At 38.0% G+C, this 20,663-nt stretch overlaps 2 protein-coding genes across 3 annotated transcripts; one reads left to right on the top strand and one right to left on the bottom strand.

Moving 5' to 3' along the window:
* Positions 1-802: 802 nt before the first annotated feature.
* On the bottom strand, positions 803-5,937 carry tctn2 (tectonic family member 2). Of its 2 annotated transcripts, XM_088435181.1 has the most exons (18): positions 5,524-5,937; positions 5,294-5,407; positions 5,130-5,200; positions 4,753-4,948; positions 4,576-4,676; positions 4,310-4,506; positions 4,099-4,216; positions 3,851-4,004; positions 3,697-3,774; positions 3,495-3,617; positions 3,348-3,422; positions 3,162-3,257; positions 2,942-3,059; positions 2,756-2,859; positions 2,540-2,681; positions 2,294-2,437; positions 1,506-1,594; positions 803-1,240 (listed from the first exon to the last, which is right to left on the bottom strand). In XM_088435181.1, the coding sequence occupies exons 1-18, from the start codon at positions 5,588-5,590 to the stop codon at positions 1,128-1,130; spliced, it is 2,100 nt and encodes a 699-aa protein (XP_088291307.1). In that variant the 5' UTR covers positions 5,591-5,937; the 3' UTR covers positions 803-1,127. The 2 variants fall into 2 exon arrangements, with proteins under 2 accessions (XP_088291307.1, XP_088292034.1); XM_088435908.1 differs by lacking the exon at positions 2,942-3,059 and having other exon boundaries at positions 2,756-2,941.
* A 540-nt stretch (positions 5,938-6,477) lies between these two features.
* atp6v0a2b (ATPase H+ transporting V0 subunit a2b) lies at positions 6,478-20,131 on the top strand. Its single transcript, XM_088424719.1, has 20 exons — positions 6,478-7,002; positions 7,202-7,280; positions 7,746-7,843; positions 7,943-8,080; positions 8,247-8,344; positions 10,248-10,374; positions 11,017-11,099; positions 11,183-11,276; positions 13,316-13,528; positions 14,082-14,232; positions 14,393-14,532; positions 14,626-14,783; positions 14,897-14,987; positions 15,268-15,386; positions 15,474-15,684; positions 17,094-17,213; positions 17,295-17,414; positions 17,498-17,615; positions 18,422-18,593; positions 18,684-20,131. The coding sequence occupies exons 1-20, from the start codon at positions 6,886-6,888 to the stop codon at positions 18,784-18,786; spliced, it is 2,550 nt and encodes an 849-aa protein (XP_088280845.1). The 5' UTR covers positions 6,478-6,885; the 3' UTR covers positions 18,787-20,131.
* Positions 20,132-20,663: the final 532 nt, after the last annotated feature.

The following is a 20,663-nucleotide window of genomic DNA, read 5'->3' as shown; positions in this document are numbered from 1 at the left end:
ACGCAAATCGAAATAAGTACGTTAACCTCGCGTGTCACAGTGACGCAATTGAGCGTCACAGTACGTGCAGAGACACGCAAAAAAGGTTACCCACTTAAAATGATTCTGGACCCCCACTTAAAATAATTCTGGACCATTCTGTCACTTTTTCTTTGATGTAAGGATGTTATAATTATCTGGAATGTCTGAGTGTTTGTACATATTTGTGTTGTTGTACTAGGTTTTGTTATGTTGTTATTCTATGTTAGATTGACAAAGTTTGGTTAATGCAATGTTAATTATTAATGATTGTCAAAAAAGGTCCCCACTTACCGTTCATTTATCCCAACTAATCTTATTTAGATGCCACCTACAAATGAAGATAAAACGAATGAAACAGATACTTTTGAAGAGGCTACTTGAAAACATCAGAGATCAACAATCTGAACTGTAGTTCATGTTAATAACAGAAATAGTAATAATCCATCCATTTTCCTTTTTAAAAAATAAATGGACACGTTGATTTCTTTGCATATAGATTTAGATATGGGACCAATGAATCAGATTTTATTTATGTTCGCATGACTCACATAGTGGAAAGGTCATATTGAAGGTGCCTTGCTTGCCCACTGTGCGTTATTCATTTTACAATGTGTACCCACTCCCTGTGCGTCTTCAGTGATGTGCAGAGCTTCCAATTGTATATGAAGGCACAAAAACCTTGGGCTTGGTATGTGTAGTATGTATATACTTTCAAGTGGGGGAACTAATAAAAAAAATGTACCAGTCTCTGCACTTTGTGAAAGGATGAGACCCACAAAAATACTAAAATACGTTTTATTTTTTAACAAAGTAGTGCACCAAACATTATCCACAATAGTAAAACATTAGCGCAAATCAGCAGTTGAGAAAATTTTGAAGCTGCTGGTTGCTGGAGAAGAAAAACTGTCTACCTCAAAGGCTCTGCTGTATTACATCTCTATTGGTGCATATTGACAGGAGTTTGCTTGTGCATCTATGGATTTCTGACCTGTACGTACATAGCATACAGTACATTTATATAACCCATCTAAAAGGTAAACCCACACCCAGGCTCAAAACCGTTCTTCTAATACAAGTAAGTATGGCAGACATGTCTCTTTTACTATTCAAGAGTTCCAAGCCTGTCGGATTTGTCTCCAATGTGTCCCAAGAACTGAAGCAGCGATGAAGAAGAAGACCACGATTAGGCCTTTAGCCAAAGCCTGAGAATGTGGCTCACCTTAAGAAAAAAACAAAAACAAAAAAGAAAGCGTGAAAAAGCATTTTAATCTTTGACACAATTATCCTAAGTAACAATAACACTATATATTTTTTTAATCTAAATGACTGATTCATGTTAAAGACATGAACTGTCTCAGTTAACTATTATTCAACAGGCATTACAAAATAATGGCCTTGTTGTCAAATGTATACTTTGTGTACTGTATAAGTATGTAATTTCTTACAGAAGAATACCAAACACCAATATATAATAAAATTCTTACCAGTGTAGGATTTGGTTAAGGGGAAGGCAAGCTGAGGCCAGCACACATCATTCTTGTCACAATCATATTCTGTGAAGTTTATCTGGAACCTGAGGAACAAAAATAGTAGAGTACTCCAGCTCAACTCGCTGTAGACCTTAACATTGTTTGAGGGACTGACCCATGCACATTTTAAACATAGATTAAATGAACCCTCCCCTTTTTTTTTCCAATAATGGAGGGTTCTGTGATGATGTACTAACTACAGTAGATGTTGTAAAAAATATATATATACAGTACATTGTGAGTGTTTTGTAATGCAAAAGATATGTACTAATGATCTTAGTTGCATAAAATAAACCATGCATCAGTTAACTGACACAAAATCACTGCATTCAAAGAACAAAACCAACAAATTATTATTAATTGATTTTACTGAAAATCAATGGAACTTTTGCTGTTGCTTTGGAGAGTTCGGTTCAAGTTTGTTCGGCTGCATCTTGGTCGAGTGCCATACATATCCTTTATGTTTGGTTCTTTTCCTTATTTTCATTTTTTGCCTCCCAAAACCCTCAAAAAGGATGGCCCGTAAAGATCAAATGGAAGAAACAGTAGAGACTCACTAACTCTTGACCTCTACTGAACACAGACTCCATGAACCTGAGGTCCAGTCAGCCGAACAGAGGTTAAGAACCCCTTGCATAGATTTACTAACATGTTGATCAAGGTAATTATAGTAAAATATTTAATTAATATAAAAAAAACACTCAAAATAAAAACTTTTTTTTTTTTGCTATATGTGCAATTACCTGGTTTTTGGAAGTCCAGTATACATAGGAATGTCAATAAAAGTAACTGACGAGGTCACAGGAAACAACTGGGCTTCTGAGGAATTTTCACATGGAGAAGTGTCACCTCCTCCACAGTCTAATGTCCATGTGGACAGTGTATAGCTAAAGATGGTAAAAAAAAAAAAAAAAAAAAAGTAAAGAAATTATTAGTCTGGAGTCACTGTTATTTACAGTGTGCTGTATGACTTGAATTTCTGTACACACCGAACTTGTACAGCTTGGATATTCCTTTGAGCATTTCCTCCAGCCATTTCAGAGACTAAATTCCAAATGGAGATATGGAGATGGGATGGAATCCCGCTGCAGGAACCATCTCCACTTCCCAACGAAGTGCTTGAGTTCAGGTCTAAAATTCAGTTCATGTGCCAGTAATGTGGACAGGTAGTTCATTCTCACACGTTGGAACTAACGGGTACTTACAGCTTATTCTGACCCAGTCTGCTTCCGTTTCTGAATTTGGGTTTCCATTCTTTGCAACGTATATGGCCGTGACTAAGCTTTTCTGCAGAGAACCAACAGTGTCTCTGAAGAACACAAGATAATTTCCTTTTCTTATGCCCATGTACCACATGGTATTCTTGTACTTGACAATGATGAGAATCTCACCTGAGGAGATCGCACTGGGTCAGGTTTTGGAGGCTGACAGGTAAAAGACATCCTGATGTTGAATTCTCACCGAACCTAACCGGTTGTTTCTCAGCATAGGAACACAACCCATTACGCACTTTGCGGCGCAATTAAGATTTGTTTTGTTGTTAGTAAGTTCTAATACAAATAATGCTATCATTCAATCGTATGATCAACAAAACAATCAGGATAGTGTCACCTGGTTTCCAGAAATTGATCGATGTCCTCTGCACAAAGAAAGCATTCTTTTGTGTGCTCTCAATTCCGGCAATCACTGGCCTTCCCACTTCATAGCCTGTCATTTCAGAAGCTGATGTGTTAACAAGCCATTTGCTATTGGACAGACCAAAATGTCACAGCTTTTCTCAGGACAAAGAGCTCTAACCTGGATTCCCTGAGTTGGAGACTCCAAGGTAATCGCTTGTCAGGAAAATCGCAGAATACCTCGTAGTTAACTCCACTACAAAAAGAAATTGATTAAGGAACAAATCCCGCCCCCCTCAAAAAAAAGGTATGTGTTATGGGCACATACCGCTTCCTTTTAAAACAACGGTCCCAACAGAGCGTATCAAGGTGATATTTGTGATGTGATTTCCTTTCCAGTAGAATGTATAATCCAAAGCCAAGGTCACATTCTGACACACCTGTTTCTTAGCTGAAAAGAAATGTGTTCATTTATTAAAGAGGACATTTATGAGGGTACATGTAGCAACGACACATTGTAAAATTTGTACCTGATCTAACAACTGCATTTGTGAGGAAATGGCTCAAATCCCCGACCAATTCATCTTTGACAACGACTGTGACATCGCCTAAAGTAAAAAGAAATGATTTAGTCAAATCATATTATTTCCAGGCAATGTTACAAGTTCAAAGATTAATACATACCCCCTTGTCCATTGTTCACTTGAATGCTCAGATTTGATGGAAGTGTGAGTAAAGGGTAAGCATTTGGACAAGAGCTCAGCACATGTACACATCTGAAACTAAAATTCTCCAAAAAGGCAACTGGTGCATAGTCAACACAGTGTCCAATTGCCCTCTGTGTTTGAAACACAGTAAAGATTTTAGTTAGCTTTGGCAACAAGATTACAAAAAGAATTATCATTACCAATAAAAAATCAGACATTACTGACCTGGGGAATAGTCAACAAATGATCATCCAACGTAAAAATGGGGTTTCCTTGTCTGTATATATTAAAAACTGGTGCAGACAAAACAGGCTTTTGGAAGGAGGGACGAGGCTTTGGCACTCTGAAACAAATTAAAGGAAAAAAAAAACACAGCCTGTAAAGACTTTAGGCAACATGATAAAATAAACATTGAACAAAACAAATATTTCCCTACATTTTGTCTCCATTGTAGAAGAGACCCAAATATGGGTTGTTCTCAGCTGGGGAGATGACACAAAGAAATGGAAACCAATCTGGGGAGTCCTCTCTCTGCGCAGAGCAATGGTAGTCTGGAACTGGAGGGGACTGCCCACCGAAGGGTCCTGGGAAACAGTGTGACTGAAACAGCTCCAACTCCTCAGTCGAACAGTCCTGCGTAAAAGTAATCATTATATCAAGAATAGAGAAGCATAGCATCATTGTTTTTTTTTTTGCGAATACCTTGTCACAGCAACAGCGAATATCACATGTCCTTGCAGTGAGGTCACATGGACAAGAGCCTAGCGGTTCATACACTTGGTTTGGGATGACCGTTTGATTGACTGTAATACACAAGAGAATGACATTTCCTTAAAGTTTGAAAGTTCGAGTACAGGATAGAAAATTTGATGTAATTACCAGATCCGGGATGAGCAGAAATCAAATGAGCATGAATGTTGACCTGAATCAGCAATGACGCCTGGACTGCGTTACCCACACAGGCAGATAACTGCAAAGTCTCAAGTATGCAGAGTGGCTTTTGACAGCAGTTTGTCTCGTTATCCCCACACAAATGCAGACTTTTATTTAGCTGCAGATTAACCCGCAATGCATTCTGTGGAAACACAAATCAAACATAGACGGACCATTGTACTTCAAAGTTAATTACAATCACAACAAATACGTGTACATACTGCATAATTATAATCCTGTGACATTTTTCACTTTCACCTTCATTTTTGCATGTGGTGACTAGTTTAAGTATTACAGTTCAGAGGGTGAACTAATCTTCCTACCGTTCCAACCTGCTCCTTTGTGACAATCCACAGGGTTTCCTCAGCTACACATGATGGGGGGGCAATACTTCCTGTCAACAAACCACCAAAAGGCAAAGGTAACCACATGCGTATCTCCATCAATTAGAAATGGTCATTTTTAAGGGTGATCCTGGTGATTATACCTGTGACATGAGATGCAAATACGGAGCGCAGATTGAGAGAGACTTCTTTTGCGTTTCCAAATAGAAGCGCTCTGATCCTCGGTCCAGTAGCAATAATGTACGAAGGCTGGAAAACTGATGAGAATGACATGTATGACTCAAAGCAAAGCCTACTGGCCGTATGCAGTATTTGTAATGTTAAACGGTCACATTTAAGTGCACTAACTCGACTCGGAAATATCATTACTTACCAAGATTTTTGCTACGCGCCCAGCTAAACAGTAAGGAAGCTAGTAGAGCCAACACCACCTTGGTCATTTTATCTAAAGTAGCTTGCCAAGACTTTTAAATTTCAAGGTTTTACTTTTGGGGTCAAATCATGTCTACTCGACCGTGTTGTTTACAGTTGTAGTTACACTAAAGAATAAAGCGACTTTTAGGTTGAGCGTCGCCATGCACCGTTACCTAGCGACAGAGCACTAAAACACGCGACCTTTGCATGTTGAAGCACTGCTCAGACGAGTTATTTCTTTGTCGTTACAAAACAATAGATCGGTATTTAAAAATATATACATTTTAGCAAACATTGCCACCGTATATAGAGAAATAAGCATCACATTTCCCAGTGACAACGAATGGATAACAACAAATGACGCCTCGCAGTGAATTATATGCACATCCGGTTCTCAACAGTTCTTCCGGTTTTAAAGTGGCAGTTTAAAAAAACTTGACAAAAGCTAGTTTTAAACACAAAATAACCACCGATATTAAATATCAACAACAGCAGTTACCTTTAGCTTTGCTCGAAGTTATAAATTGCTTAAATGTTATTGTCAATCCCCATTTTTCGTAAAAAAAAATAAAATAAATCAAACGTAGATAATTAAAGTACAATGTTATTCATGCCGCACTTTTTCCGTTTAAATGTCTTAACTTTTTTGCATTTGTTTCACCGTGTTTCAGTCAGGAGCTTGATTGGTACTTCAATATACATCAGTCCATTTTTATTTTTTTGGTTTTTTTTTTTTTCAATTTTTCAATCAACGGATTCCCTTTTAAATTACGCATTTCATCGCAGTCATTTTTTGGTCGTAAAATGAAACGCCGTTCTCTTCTATTATTTTGTGTACACTTCGCTTGATCGCGTGTCGCTCATTGCAAACGTATGTGCCCAATGCGCAGACTCCAAAACAGAGTGACGTGGAGAGTCTTCCAGTGCCTTCCGCTATAACTTTATGAACTATGAAGAAATTGCACTTCAAGTTGCTTGCCGGATGATAGTGACTCGAATATATGAGGGCTCGCATGATCTATTTAATATTTAAAAGGAACTTTCTTTTCATCAAGCAACAGCAAAGGCGTTTACTAGCGATTAGCCTTTAGCAGACATAACAACAGCGATAACCTGAACCTGTGTATGGAAAGCATAAGGACGTCAAGTAAGTCAAGTGTATTGTTATCACAGACTTCAAAATATGACTGGATGAACAGGACGCAACCTGCGAGACGGTGCCTGAAATTTATCGAACGGTAACTGTCTTCGAGCATCTTGTTAGCGTGCTAAAAATAGCGGTAAGTCCGGAGGAAAGGGATATCAGCAACAAGCTGTCAAAATGGGCTCTTTGCTGCGGAGTGAAGAAATGTGCTTAGCCCAACTATTCCTCCAGTCTGGATCAGCATACGACTGCATCGGTGATCTCGGAGAACTGGGCATTGTAGAGTTCAGAGATGTAAGTCCCGAAACACTTTACATGTTGTGTTTTCTGGAAAATGTTCCTTCGGAATGCATTCAAGATCGAATCGTACTAGCATTCTAGTCTTTGGTACCATTCTTGGCAGCTGATTCTAAATTAAGCATAAGAAAGTAAATCTGTCATGCTAAACTACATTTTACTGTAAAACAGTTTATATGTGTGTCTCCTGTTTCAGCTTAATCCCAGTGTTAATGCATTTCAACGAAAATATGTAAATGAAATCAAAAGATGTGAAGAGATGGAGAGGATCCTTGGTAAGTATTGATTCTTTAGTTCAATCAGCAAAAATGTAAACAAAAACAGACAAAGCATATTAACAAAAAGATCTAAGTTGAAAATCTGCTATTGAGTGAAAGACATGATTCATTTTATGTGATTAATCAATTTTATGTGATTAATCATATAAATTGAAAACATGAATGCAGCGATTTAGTTCAGTGTCTGGAGTCAGCTACAATTGTTTAGAAAGTAGTAATACAATTAAGAACACAGGGTCTTTTCATGAAATTAAATTGAAAGTCAGTGACCTCTGTCATGAAAAACCCCATCCAGTGTTCGTTGAGCTGAATATTATGGCTTTCACTAAACTGAACTCTTATTCAGTCAAGAGTTGAGAATGACTGCCTTGTGTTAGGGTTTTTGAAGGCTAGTAATTACATTTGGGAAAAACACACAATTGTTTCATTTGAAATTCAAATTGCCCCGTGTACTGTCGACAGGCTATCTTTTGAGAGAAATCAAGAAAGCTGACATTTCATTGCCAGACGGCGATGTCAATCCCGTGGCTCCTCTACCAAAAAATGTGATGGGTATAATGGTATGTTCACGGGCTTATTGTTACACATCTATAGTTATTGTTACACATCTATAGTCCTGGTCAGCATCACATTGGTTGTGTATGCATGGTTTATTCTAGGAGCAGCTACAAAGGCTCGAAGTGGAGCTAGGTGAGGTCATGAGGAATAAGGAGCGATTGCAAAAGAATCTGTTGGAGCTCACAGAGTACACACACATGCTCCGTATCACTTGCAACTTTGTGCAGAGAAGCTCTGAAGTAAGTGGTTTGTGGTTTATACTGCGGTTTGTGACATTGTGCACTCCTTTCTTCTTGTGTATGCAATACTGAAATTTGTAACAAAGCCTGATAATACAGAACAGTTAAATATTTATTTCCACATTTTTTTCTCCCATTCCTTGGTCATATATTGCTTACCCTCCAGAGAGAGCCGATGCAAGTCGCATATGAGGAGTTTCCCTTCCTAGAAAAAGAAACAATGATGGATTACCGGAGTATGCAGAGGCTAGGAGCCAAACTGGGGTAAAAAGAAATCTTTGCTTGTTATATTACATACAGTTTATGTTATATCAGTGGTTGGGCAGTTTGAGTTAATGTTTTTCTGTGTGGACATTCAAACCGGGCCGCGGTAAAAATTTGGTTGATCCAAGACTGAATATAGTTTCTGGAGACTATCACTGCAAGACAAATTAGATGTCAACCAGGTTTCTGTCTTTGATTGCGCTTCAATGCTATTTTTTTGTGAACGGTCATTCCCTCCAGAGATTTGATGCAAATATTTAAATTCATCCATCCATTCATCCATCTAGCCATTGGTCCATCTGTCAATGTCAAGTGACTGTTAGAGAGGCAGGGTTTACTGTACCCTGGCCTGGTTGCCAGACAATCACATAGCAATTTATAACATCTGCAAGAGTAGTTGGTCCAAACAAATACTGTATGTTGTTGTGTGTAGAGCCATTAAACACACGCACACACACACACACACACACACACACATCATCACACAAGAGTCTAAAAAATTGCAAAATATTTGATGCATTGGGTTTCGGGCTATTTAGGATTCAGTTTGTAATTGTTGTTACGCAAGGCCATTGATAGTGTAGTTCACAGACTTCACTTGCAACTACCGTTATGGCTGAAACATTGATACCCTTGCACATAAGGACCCAACAACTCCAAATTCTTTATTAAACAAATAATAGTCCAGAAACTTTTTTTTTAATCATAACTTTATATTTCATTTTAAATATTAGATTACACAGAAAGGGCCTGGACAATATTATTGATATGGTTTTAGAGTTGCAACAAAATACATGAATTTCAAGCAGCAATTGTGGTGAGTTTACAGGTGACAACAATCTGGTAATCAGTCATCCAACCAGTTTAAAATGAGCACACCCCTCATTCTGCTGTTGTGTTTCACTGCTTGACTCATACCGAGCATGGACAAAAGGAAGAAAAGCAGAGAGTTGTCAGTGGAGGTCAGAGGGAAGATTATAGCAAAGCATAGATAATCTCAAGGCTACAAGTCCACCTGATGTTCCTTTGTTCACTGTGCAAAATGTTATCATCAAGAAGTTTAAGGCTCATGACGAATATTCGGTATTCATCGTATGGAAGCCGACCTCCCCGGAAGAGGCTGCAAGACAAGTATGGACCAAAGACTGCAGCGAAGGGTTGTTCGAATGGTGTCAGAAGAACCTTGGACAACTGCAAAACAGATTTAATCTGACCTTCAGACACAAGGTACAATTATTTTAATGCGCAGCATCCGTCACCTACTCATTGAAAGAGGGCTCTATGGTAGGAGACCCAGAAGGAAGCCACTACTGAAAGACAGACAGAAGAAAGCCCGGCTAGAGTTTGACAAAAAATCTGAACAAGCCAAAATCCTTCTGGGAAAATGTCCTGTGGACAGTTGAGACCAAATTGTAGCGTTTTAGTGAATCACATAGACTGTGTTTACAGGAAAAGAAATGAAGCTTTCAAGCAGAAGAACACTCTCCCTATAGTCAAACCTAGAGGAGGTTCACTAATGTTTTGGGATTGTTTTGCAGCCTCTGGTGCTGGGTGCCTAGAATGTGTGCATGGAATTATAAAATCTGGTTATTACCAGAAAAAAAAATTGAGACCCAAATACTTTTGTCAATTTCTACTAATATTACAGACATTTGGACTTGTTAGGTATTTATGTGCAAAGGTACCAATATTTTCGGCCATGATGAGAGCATGCGATCACGACAACAAGCTGTCCTCTGCGGTCACATTGTGAATTACTAGTTATTGTACTTGTCTGCGGTGTAGTTCACCTATGAAATGGGCTCTAGTTTGTTGTCAAATGGATAGGTGGGTGGGTGAGTGGATAGATGGATGGATACATGCATGGCTGGGCTGCTTGTGAATCTTGTTTTCATTCTCTCAGTTTCATTTCTGGGCTTATCCAGAGGACAAAGATCGAGGCCTTTGAGAGGATGCTGTGGAGAGTGTGCAAAGGCTTCACCATTCTCAGCTACGCTGAAGTCGAGGAGTATCTCGAAGATCCTGACACTGTAGGTCTACATGTTCATTTTAACTATGCTACATACAACATTTTCATTAGCGGAAACTATGGAAGTGTGTTTTTTTTTAACCCCTAATATTCCTACTAAAATAGTACTGTAGTTGTTGTATTTTAAAATGAAGTACCATTGGTCCAGTCACTGAAAAAATACATAAACACTTCTTGCATGTGTTAGGATTGCCACTGTTTGGCATGTTGGAACAAAAACAAACATATGAAGTACACCATTTTCACTTGTTACTGGAATGCAGATGACTAAAAAGCTCTGTACAAATCGTAAAATCTAGATTTACTTTAAATTACATTAATTGAATCTCTTCTGGCATAATTTCAGCTGAATGGTTAGCATGTTTTTCTCACATTTGTTGTGGTTTAGGTTGGAATCTCAGCGGTACTCCATCTTCCTCCCATAATGGTTAAATTGAAGCCTCTAAATTGCCCATAGGTGTGAATGTGAGTTTGAATGGTTGTCTAAATGTTTCACGGGACTGGCAACCAGTCTAGCGCGTCTCCCATCTCTTGTCCAAAGTCATCTTAGATAGGCTTCATCGTGTAAAATCTATGGACTCTTTCTTTCTTCTGCACACTCCAATATTAATGTTCTTAAAGAAGGCGTTTTGCCTTTTTATAGGGGGAGCCCACCAAAAGCATGGTGTTCCTAATCTCCTACTGGGGAGAACAAATTGGCCAGAAAGTGAAGAAGATCTGTGACTGGTAACATTCTACTCTATAATATTTTCTTCCTGTAAGAAAGAAAGATGCATGTCTTAGCTATATTTCTTTTCCTTTTTTCCTAGCTATCACTGCCATCTTTATCCATATCCCAATAGCAACGAGGAGAGGAACGACGTTGTACAAGGACTAAGTACTCGCATTCAAGACCTGCACACTGTATGTCCTTGTTTTTTTTCATTCACTTGTTCAATTGGTGACAGAACACAAGTTCAGTGTGTTTGTCATTGTCTCAAGATATTTCTTGTACTGTCATTTTGTTAAAACTTAATCTGCATAAGTTAAATAGGATCTGCTTTTTTGATTATTAAAAAAATTGTGAGGCAACCGTTAATAGCATATACAGAAGTAGATGCAGCGCAAAAAAAGGGTACAAATCTTAAGTACTCAAGCCACATTCCAAGTAATTTTATACTGTTTTAAAAGCCTTTAATTTAGTGGTCTCAAACTCAGTCCAATCTAAGTCCAATCTTCTCAAATGTCTTTACTTTTAAACACAAAATAATATAAAACAAAGTAAATAAATCAGTAATAACAAAAAGTAACAATAACAAAGCAACTGTGTTTTTTTTGTTGTCTTTTTTTTTATGCTGTAACCGTTCTCTAAACAACCCAAATTGGATCTTCTGAACATGGGTTCTCTTAGTTACAAGTAATACATGTATTCCCAAAAAGCACATTGTCCACTTGAACATTTTGGAAAACTCAGGAAAGATGGGTGTCAGTTCTCTCAACAATTGCTCAAGCTTGTCTTCTTTTCTTTTCATCTCCCTAAACTTTGTTTTGAGGTCAGAGTTGCACCACAGTTCAAGGATCTCCATTTGAAACACAGGAGGAGCATCTTGCACATTAAAGGCCAAGCGTTTGCAAAAAACTTGCAATTGAGATCACTTAGCACAGGAACAGCCACCCCATACTTCTTCGATCAAGGCTTTCACTTCTGCTCCCAACTCAATAAATCTCTTCAAGGCATATCTCCTGCCAAGACAATGTACTTTAGTGAAGTAGGGCACGTTCCCATATTCCGACTCAATTTCCTGTAAAAAAAAAAAAAAAAAAAAGCACGAAACATTTGGTGCTTTAAGTCATTAGATGTGATATGGTTGATGCATTCATTTCAACAAACCTTTTCCATGGCTAACCTGCATTCTTAATCACATTACACAGCTGGTAAAATATCTCACAGCAGTAGTTAGGCCATCCACTGGAATTACTGTGATCAACTCCTATCACCTCAAAATTGTCATCAATACCATGGACATACGTACATTGCAAGCTGGACAATGTCTGTAATGTATGTGAGCTCATCAAGAGCAGCAGAATATGCATCAAAACATTTGGCTTTCTCATATAGTTGAATTTAAATGTTACCCGATTGGTCAGAAATGCACTCTGCCACGGTGTTTGCTGAAAGGCTGATGTTACTAAATTGATATTTCTCATCCAGACAGATGATACTTGGTACTGATAACATGCATTTTCTGATGAATTCACCTCCTGTAAACGACATCAGCAAATATTTTTATCTTTGGTTGCTTTCTTGAACAAATCTTGTTGCCTCAGATTCCTTCACTTGCCTTCAAGTCAAGATAATACATACTTAGTTCCCAAGGAATTGATGGCCTATTTGAACACGCCTTCTTTGAAAACACAATTGCACGCGGACACACACACACGCGCACACACACACACACACACACACACACACACACACACACACACACACACACACACTCAAAAGAACCCATGGTATACTGTACAGCATCCAGAATATGTGCATGTTAAGGAGATGCATTCATAGATATTTCAGAGCAGGCAGAAAAGTAGCGTCTCTTTTAAATGATTAACCAATTTTCTCTGAGTTAGTTAGTAATGACAGTTTCTCTGGACAGGTCTCTGCTTTGTAAATTGTTTGCTAGCTTTAAGCAACTGTGACTGAAAAATCCAATTGCACTCACTCCTTGAAGCACATGATCAACATGTGGTCCTGGTTAACTTCACCCCCCTCAAAAAAAATACTGTGCACACACTTGAACTCTATCGCTTCTGATATTTGTTCAGTCTCAAGGTTATACAGCCCGAAATATCAAGTGTATGCACTGTATCGGCGTAATAAAAATACAAACTATTTGTCATATGTGTTGTTAGTAATTCCATGAAACATCTCTCAAAGTCTGGTTTGTTATTTTTGTTTTTAGGTACTTCATAGAACTGAAGATTACCTGAAGCAGGTCCTGATCAAGGCCTCCGAATCGGTCTATACTTGGGTTATACAGGTCAAGAAGATGAAAGCTATTTACTATATTCTCAACCAGTGTAGTTTTGACGTCACCAGCAAGTGCCTTATTGCTGAGGTCTGGTGTCCTGTTGATGAGCTTCCCAACCTGAGAAGAGCACTCGAAGAAGGATCGGTGAGGAAACTCTTAAACCAATAGATTTCATTTTGTTAATTGTTTGTGAAACTAAGATTTGTTCCATTGTTTTCCAACAAAGTTGGTGGTTCATGTGAAAGGTGTGGCAAAATTACTTGGGAAAAAAAAATAACGTTACTTAAGAAAAGGAATGTCCTTTCCTCCACTAAAAAGGGCTTCTTTAGCTGTAGATTTAACCAAGCATGCAATTCCTGTTGATTTTTTTTCAGTCTTCATACCTCCCTCCTTGTGTGAATGTCTGTACTCTGTGACTATACCTCAGCCAATCATCACATGATGCAGTTGACCTGTGTTCTGCAGAACTTAAGAAAACTGCCTCTTGGTTTAGAGACTGAGAGGCAGTGCTTGCCTGATGAAAACAGATGCAAACAAAGTCATCTCATAACTACATTAACATTCTTGTTTTGGCCACATCTAACTGTTGTCATTGAAAAAGTTACCGCATTATTTTGCATTACTGGAAAACAAAATAATCACGATGCTTTTACTCCCATTGCTGTTGCTGTTATTAATGGTGAGCTTTTTTTGACAGAAGAAAAACGGATCAACAGTTCCTTCCTTTGTCAATCGCATACCCACCAATGACACTCCACCTACGCTGATAAGGTCCAACAAGTTCACTGTTGGCTTCCAGAACATTGTAGATGCCTATGGAGTGGGCACATACAGAGAAATCAATCCTGGTAAGTGGGTCCCTCTTTATTTTCAGTGTGACAGTTATTGCTGTGTAGAGTTGGCAAAATATGTATTTATCATATATAAACCGAGTATTGCCCAACTTGGATGTCACAATTACTGCTATTATTATTATAATTACTGTATTCTTCCCCCTCTTTATCGTAGCACCTTTCACAATCATTACATTCCCCTTCCTGTTTGCTGTGATGTTTGGAGACATGGGCCATGGTCTTCTTATGACTGTTTTTGCTTTTTGGATGGTTTTGTGTGAGAAGAACCGCAAGCTTAAGAACACAAGGAACGAGGTAAGGAACTTGCTTTTCAACCTGTTGTGTGCAAGTGTACATGTTTTCTGGTAAGATTGGCGTGTAACACTGTCATTTTGTGTGCACATGCAGATCTGGAACACATTTTTTGAGGGCCGTTACATCATCTTAATGATGGGACTCTTCTCTATTTACACCGGCCTGATATACAATGATTGTTTCTCCAAATCCATGAACATCTTCGGTTCTGGTTGGAGCGTCAAAGCCATGTTCGCAGCAAATGTGTCGACGTAAGTGTTTCACAATAGACAATGAACAGCTAACTCATGAAAAACTTGTACAATGTGTTGAAAGGGTCAAATATTTTGCTTTCAACGATGGCGCTTTGATTTTTTTCAAATAGTATTGAGAATGTCAACAGGATTGGCTCTCTTACTCTGGATCCAAATGTCAGCGGAGTGTTCAGAGGCCCATACCCTCTGGGAATCGACCCTGTGAGTGAACAGTTATTGTTACACAGCTTTTGTTATGGATTTCCTTAAACTACAGTTATTTTTTAATTTACAGTAGCTGTTATGCGCCATCGGTATAGCTTTTTTCTGAACCTGAAAAATATTAGTTGGGGTTATAAATACAAAACCATATTTTTATCTTTCTGTAAAACAATGGTGCATAACAGCTATTTAAGCAACATTTCATATTTTCATTCATTTTAGCGATGTTGTGCTGCTTGCTATTTTTGTTTAATACATTAATATGTTTGTCTAATTTAAGATTTGGAACTTGGCTTCGAACCGTCTTATGTTTCTTAACTCCTATAAGATGAAGATGTCAGTAATATTGGGCATCATTCACATGAGTTTTGGGGTGATCCTCAGCACTTTTAATCACTTGTAAGTATATAGTTTTTTTTAACGTTCACATCCAACGAATGCAATCTAGGACTTAATTGATTACTTCACTTTCATTGGTCAAAACAGGCACTTCAGGAGGAAACACAATTTGTACTTGGTTTTTCTCCCTGAGATCTTGTTCCTGCTGTGTCTCTTTGGATACCTGGTGTTTATGATTGTCTACAAGTGGCTCTTCTTCTCTGCCAAGAACTCCAGACATGCTCCGAGCATTCTCATTCACTTTATTAATATGTTCCTCATGCAAGGTGACTCCGTGCAGCCGCTCTACCCTGGACAGGTGAGGAACTGAAGTGTCCCACTGCCTGCCAAATATTGCACCTGGTAGATAAGTTACTGATAACTGTTGTCCCAAGTACACACACGTAGAAGAGTCCAGGCAAAAAAGCAAAGATAAATTCTTAACGGTTTTACTGTACCTAAAATTGAATAGTTTAAATTAACCTATGTTGTAGTCTCTAATATCAGAAGATTGATACATTAATACCAGTTGCACCTACTATATTGTGTAATAGCGCTTTTTTTTGTACGTGCATATTTTAACATTGGTCAGTGTTTAAAGCTATCCATTCTTGGTTTATGCTAGTTAATAGACAGTTTTGTATTTATTATTGTTTTGTCTTTTTATGTAAAGTATAATGAAAATGAAAAACACCTGGACATGACTTAGGTGGGGGGGAGTTGATTGACACAAGGGACGGTGTTGACCAGCACAGGTGGGAAAATGGATTTAATTGAGATGGAAATTGAGGCACAAGAAAAACTTGGCAAATTTATGATGTAATCAAAATGAAAATCAACAAAAACATAAATAATGACAATATCTTTATTTTTACTTTCATTTATATGACTAGCGCATGGGAATGTGTTTGTCATCTAAGTCTATGATTTGGACCCTGATCACCAAAGTACCCTTGAGCAAAGCAGCACACCCTAATTTGCTCCCAGTGGAACTGGCCGTGTGTGGCAGCAGCCTCCATGTGTGTGTAAATGGTTGAATGTGAGCCTTTGTAGAGTGCTTTTGGAAAATGGTGGTATAAATCCACTCGCTTTACTATATCCTATGGCATTTTTATACATTGTATTGTGATCATGTGAATTATGAATTTCAATTACCTTGAAAAAGAGACCTTGTTAGAACAAGATTCAGGGCTACAATTAAAGATTGTCTTAATAATGAAGTAATCTGTTGATCATTATATCGATTTATTGTGATTAAAAAGAAGTTTTAATTTCCCTTTGTTTGTTTTAAGAACAAGACATTTCAGATCGACAGTGCAGGAAATGCAGCCTAAATGCATTAAGATTAATTTACTGGTTTGCTGTTGTAACATTTCAGAAAGTAGGCAAAAATGATAATATTTATTTGCGAAATTCAAACAAATGATTTGAAAGTGTTATATTTCATTCTTATATTCAAAGCAAAATAAATAATTCATTCTACATGGAGAACATGGTGAAAGGGTACTTTTCCAAGGAAAATTCAAATTTAAACTAAGTCTCAAAACAATTGTTTACTAAAAACTACTAGCAACTCTGAATTCTAATGGGATTTTCATCTACAGACGGACAGAGAAATTACGGTTTTGATTGATGAACTATTAGAATTAACCTGGTATCAATACAAATTATGCTGTTCCCAATTTTAGGTGACTCCTAAAGGAAGCCGAATGTTTGTTTTTTTTCTAGAGAGGCTTGCAGATGCTTCTACTGGTCATTGCTGTGCTATCGGTGCCTGTCCTGTTCCTTGGGAAACCACTCTACCTCTATTGGCTTCACAATGGAAGTCATCGCCTTAAATTGTACAGAGTGAGTAAAGTACTTCTTTGCCAGTCAAAATATCTCAAATTACGTTTGAGCAAATCATCATGGTGTCATACGTGTTGTCAGGGGTATGAGCGTGTGCGTCGTAGCAGTGAAGAGGAGCTCTTCTTGTTACGGACTCACGACATGGAGGAAGGCAGCAGTCACAGTGAGCTCTCCTCTAGCGGAGAGCAACACACAGAGGAGGTCAGCATAGTAAGATGCGGTACACTTACTAAATCTCGACTAAACCCAAAAACTTGCACTCTTTTTTTTTTTTTTTGCAACAGTTTGACTTTGCGGACGAGTTCCTGCACCAAGCCATCCACACTATAGAGTACTGCCTGGGGTGCATTTCCAATACAGCCTCGTACCTCAGGCTCTGGGCTCTGAGTCTGGCGCATGCACGTAAGTATGAAGTTTTGCTGTCCTGCCAGTACAGGTTCCCTACAAAACCAGTACAAATTGACTATGCGGCGAAACCTCGGACTTCAGAGACAATTTGTTTACAGATGCTGGTTGCCCCCAGTTTGTTGTTGTACTTGTAAACAGATTGTTTTTGTTTTTGTTCTTTTGGTCATGACCCAAACCTTGGAGCCATAGGTGAGGGTGGGAATGTAGATCGACTACTGAGCTAGGTAGTCGATATAGCTTTGCCCTTCAGTGGATCGCTATACAGTATAGGAGTGAGAACACCAGAAGCTTCTGTCGGCAAACGTGTGTAAAACATTGCCTTCTAAAGGCGAAAAGGTGCAAATGCGGTCTTATAAAATGCAATGGAAAGTTGAATTAAAGCTAAGCTGATTGAAGCGCTCGCCTATGAAGCCAAATTAAGCGTCGTGGGCAGACGTCACGTTGAAAGTTCTAAAATTTTGACCGGCGTTGGTGTGAAACAAAGTTAAGGATACCATCCTTTATGTCCAGGAGTGTTTTGTGAGTTTAATATTCTAAAATACATTTGTCAAACTGCAATTCAAAAGCAACGCAGTATCTTATTATTGGTTTATTTTAATTGTTTATCTATTTATTATATTTTCTGCCGGATTCAGGTTTCTATAAACACACTCAGTTTGTATTTTATTACCAGTGGGGTACCAACCATTTTGTCCACATTCGTCAGTTGACATTGTAGAATACTGTATCACATAGTGTAATAAATTGTATAATTTTGTTAATATCCAGTTATTCCTACATGTTTTTTTTCCCCCACACAGAGTTATCAGAGGTGCTTTGGACCATGGTGATGCGAGTAGGACTACGGATGGAATCAATTCTTGGAGTTTTATTTCTAGTGCCAGTTTTTGGTCTGTTTGCTGTTCTGACTGTGTCCATCTTGCTGGTGATGGAGGGCCTGTCTGCTTTCCTCCATGCCCTTCGATTGCACTGGTGAGTTGCTCTCATAAGTGCGCACAACACTGGCATTTTTTTTTTTTTTTTTTAAATTTTTGAATGAAAAATCACTTTTTCTTCCTTCAGGGTGGAGTTTCAGAATAAATTCTACAGTGGAACTGGAGTCAAATTTTATCCCTTTTCTTTCTCTCTCCTGCCTTCCAGCTTGGAACAGGAGGGTTTACTGTGAAGGACATTCTCTTGGATGACTTAAAAAGCCAAAATGTGATTATTCCGACTGATTATTCCCCCCCCCCAATCCGTCTCAACATTTTCCCAAATAAGTTTTCAGAAGACCACAACCTCTCTACAGGGTTTTGGAACACTGCCAGTTTGAGATCTACCAGAACTACTGTCATTCTATGTACAGTAAACATTGCAGGCTATTTTGTACTACGGCAATACGTGCTTCACCTTGGAGTACAGTGAATGATTTAACTTGGAATTTATATTTTTCTGATTACAACAGAACTGTTTCTTGGTGTTAGTGTTAGGAAGTACTTTTGCCAAGATTGACATTGAATCTGGCATAATGAGCACAAGGTAAAAAAAAAAAGTTTGTGTGTAGAAACAGCTTTTTAGACTAGTATTGGGTTATTTTCTACGATTTGTTGTTTGTCAAAGTGAAGCATTCGCCTTTCCCGCAGACATTTCACATTGGTGCATAGTATCTTAATTATCTGAGCTTAAATTATTTCAAAATTTTTCCTTAGTTTCAATTTTGGCAGATTTGGTTTCCATGCACCTGGAAGCGAGCAAGCCTTTTTATAATAGCTTTTTGTTACGCTGCTTGCCCTAATGCAACCAAATACCACCATAGGCGCCTTCAATTAGCGTTGTGTTTTTCATTTTCTGATACCAAAACACTACATATAATGTTGATATTTTTTTTCACGTTTGCAAACGAAAGATGTTCATCTGGAACGTGTGAGATGAAATGTTGATACTTTTACAGGATTCATTTTTAATTTATTCACTTTTAACATGTTTCAAAATTAAAGATGAATGCACAGTTGATTTTTTTTATTTGTTTAGAAAGACAATAATTAGAATCTTTTCATGTGTCAGCTAATGCTTCTAGCTACATCTATCATTCTATGCATGGCTAAGTGAATTCAGTTATTGATGGTGAGAACCAGTCTGCATCGTCAATGAGAGGTAAGAAATTCAAGCACAGCACTTTATCAAATATGGCCATGCATGAAGTCTGGCATTAGCAGTATGTTAAAGTGTAGTTTATGACTAGCCTCTGGAATTACTGAGGAATGTTTTATTTTTTGTTGTTTATTTACACTCTAATTGTCCCATGTTCTCTGGCAGAACAGTCTCACCAGTTTTGACAAGTGTAGATTTTCACCAGGTGTAATGTTTAAGGCAATGCTGATATAGCTGTTTATCCCAGGTTTACTTTGCCTTTTTTTGTTTGTTTATGTTGTATAAACATTCCCAATTTTCTCAGCATACTCCTGGAATTACTTGCGTATTTTCTGTAAGACTGCCACTTTTACTTGACGTAATACAAAATGTTTGGACAACTTGACTCTATTAAATCCTTCTAAACAAACTATTTAAACAACATATTTTGCACGTCTTATAAAACACATTTGTGACTTAATTTGCCTATTTGGGGCGAAGCGGGCACTATTGTTTGACAGCAAATACGGTATACTTCCAACCACTGGAGCTGTCCAAATAAATCAGTTGACAAATTATTGATAATCATATTAACTATTTTCATTCTAACTACTTAACTGAGTCAAAGTTTAAAGCTATTGTTTAACTTAAAATTGTCCAAATCTGATTTCAATTTGGTTATTTTGTGAATGTCATCTTTCCTGAAAGCAGACTGGTGAGCTTTTGTGTTTAGTAAAGAGCAACAAACCAAAACAAAAAAGGTTTTGCAAATATCTGCTTTAACTTGGGGGGGGGGGGGGATTGTGCCTTTCATGCCCTCTCCCGTGGCTGGTCAATTGATTAGTTGTTGCCCCCGCACATTGACTTTTTAAAGTTACTTTTTACCCTAACTAGAAGAATAACAAACTCGTGAGGCATATCGACATTCTGCAG

Source organism: Hippichthys cyanospilos, chromosome 1 (genome assembly GCF_059441005.1).
Source record: "Hippichthys cyanospilos isolate Australia breed blue-spotted pipefish chromosome 1, RoL_Hcya_1.0, whole genome shotgun sequence".
NCBI lineage: Eukaryota > Metazoa > Chordata > Actinopteri > Syngnathiformes > Syngnathidae > Hippichthys > Hippichthys cyanospilos.
Note: the sequence above shows the minus strand (reverse complement) of the source record. Positions and strands in the feature narration are given on the sequence as shown.

Coding starts and splice junctions, on each gene's coding strand:
- tctn2 (XM_088435181.1), bottom strand. CDS start 5,590: ATGACCAAGGTGGTGTTGGCTCTACTAGCTTCCTTACTGTTTAGCTGG. Junction 2,860..2,941: donor ACCCAGTGCGATCTCCTCAG/GTGAGATTCTCA, acceptor TGTGTTCTTCAG/AGACACTGTTGGTTCTCTGC. Junction 1,241..1,505: donor CTTAACCAAATCCTACACTG/GTAAGAATTTTA, acceptor TTTTTTCTTAAG/GTGAGCCACATTCTCAGGCT.
- atp6v0a2b (XM_088424719.1), top strand. CDS start 6,886: ATGGGCTCTTTGCTGCGGAGTGAAGAAATGTGCTTAGCCCAACTATTC. Junction 7,281..7,745: donor AGAGATGGAGAGGATCCTTG/GTAAGTATTGAT, acceptor TACTGTCGACAG/GCTATCTTTTGAGAGAAATC. Junction 13,529..14,081: donor GAGCACTCGAAGAAGGATCG/GTGAGGAAACTC, acceptor TTTTTTTGACAG/AAGAAAAACGGATCAACAGT.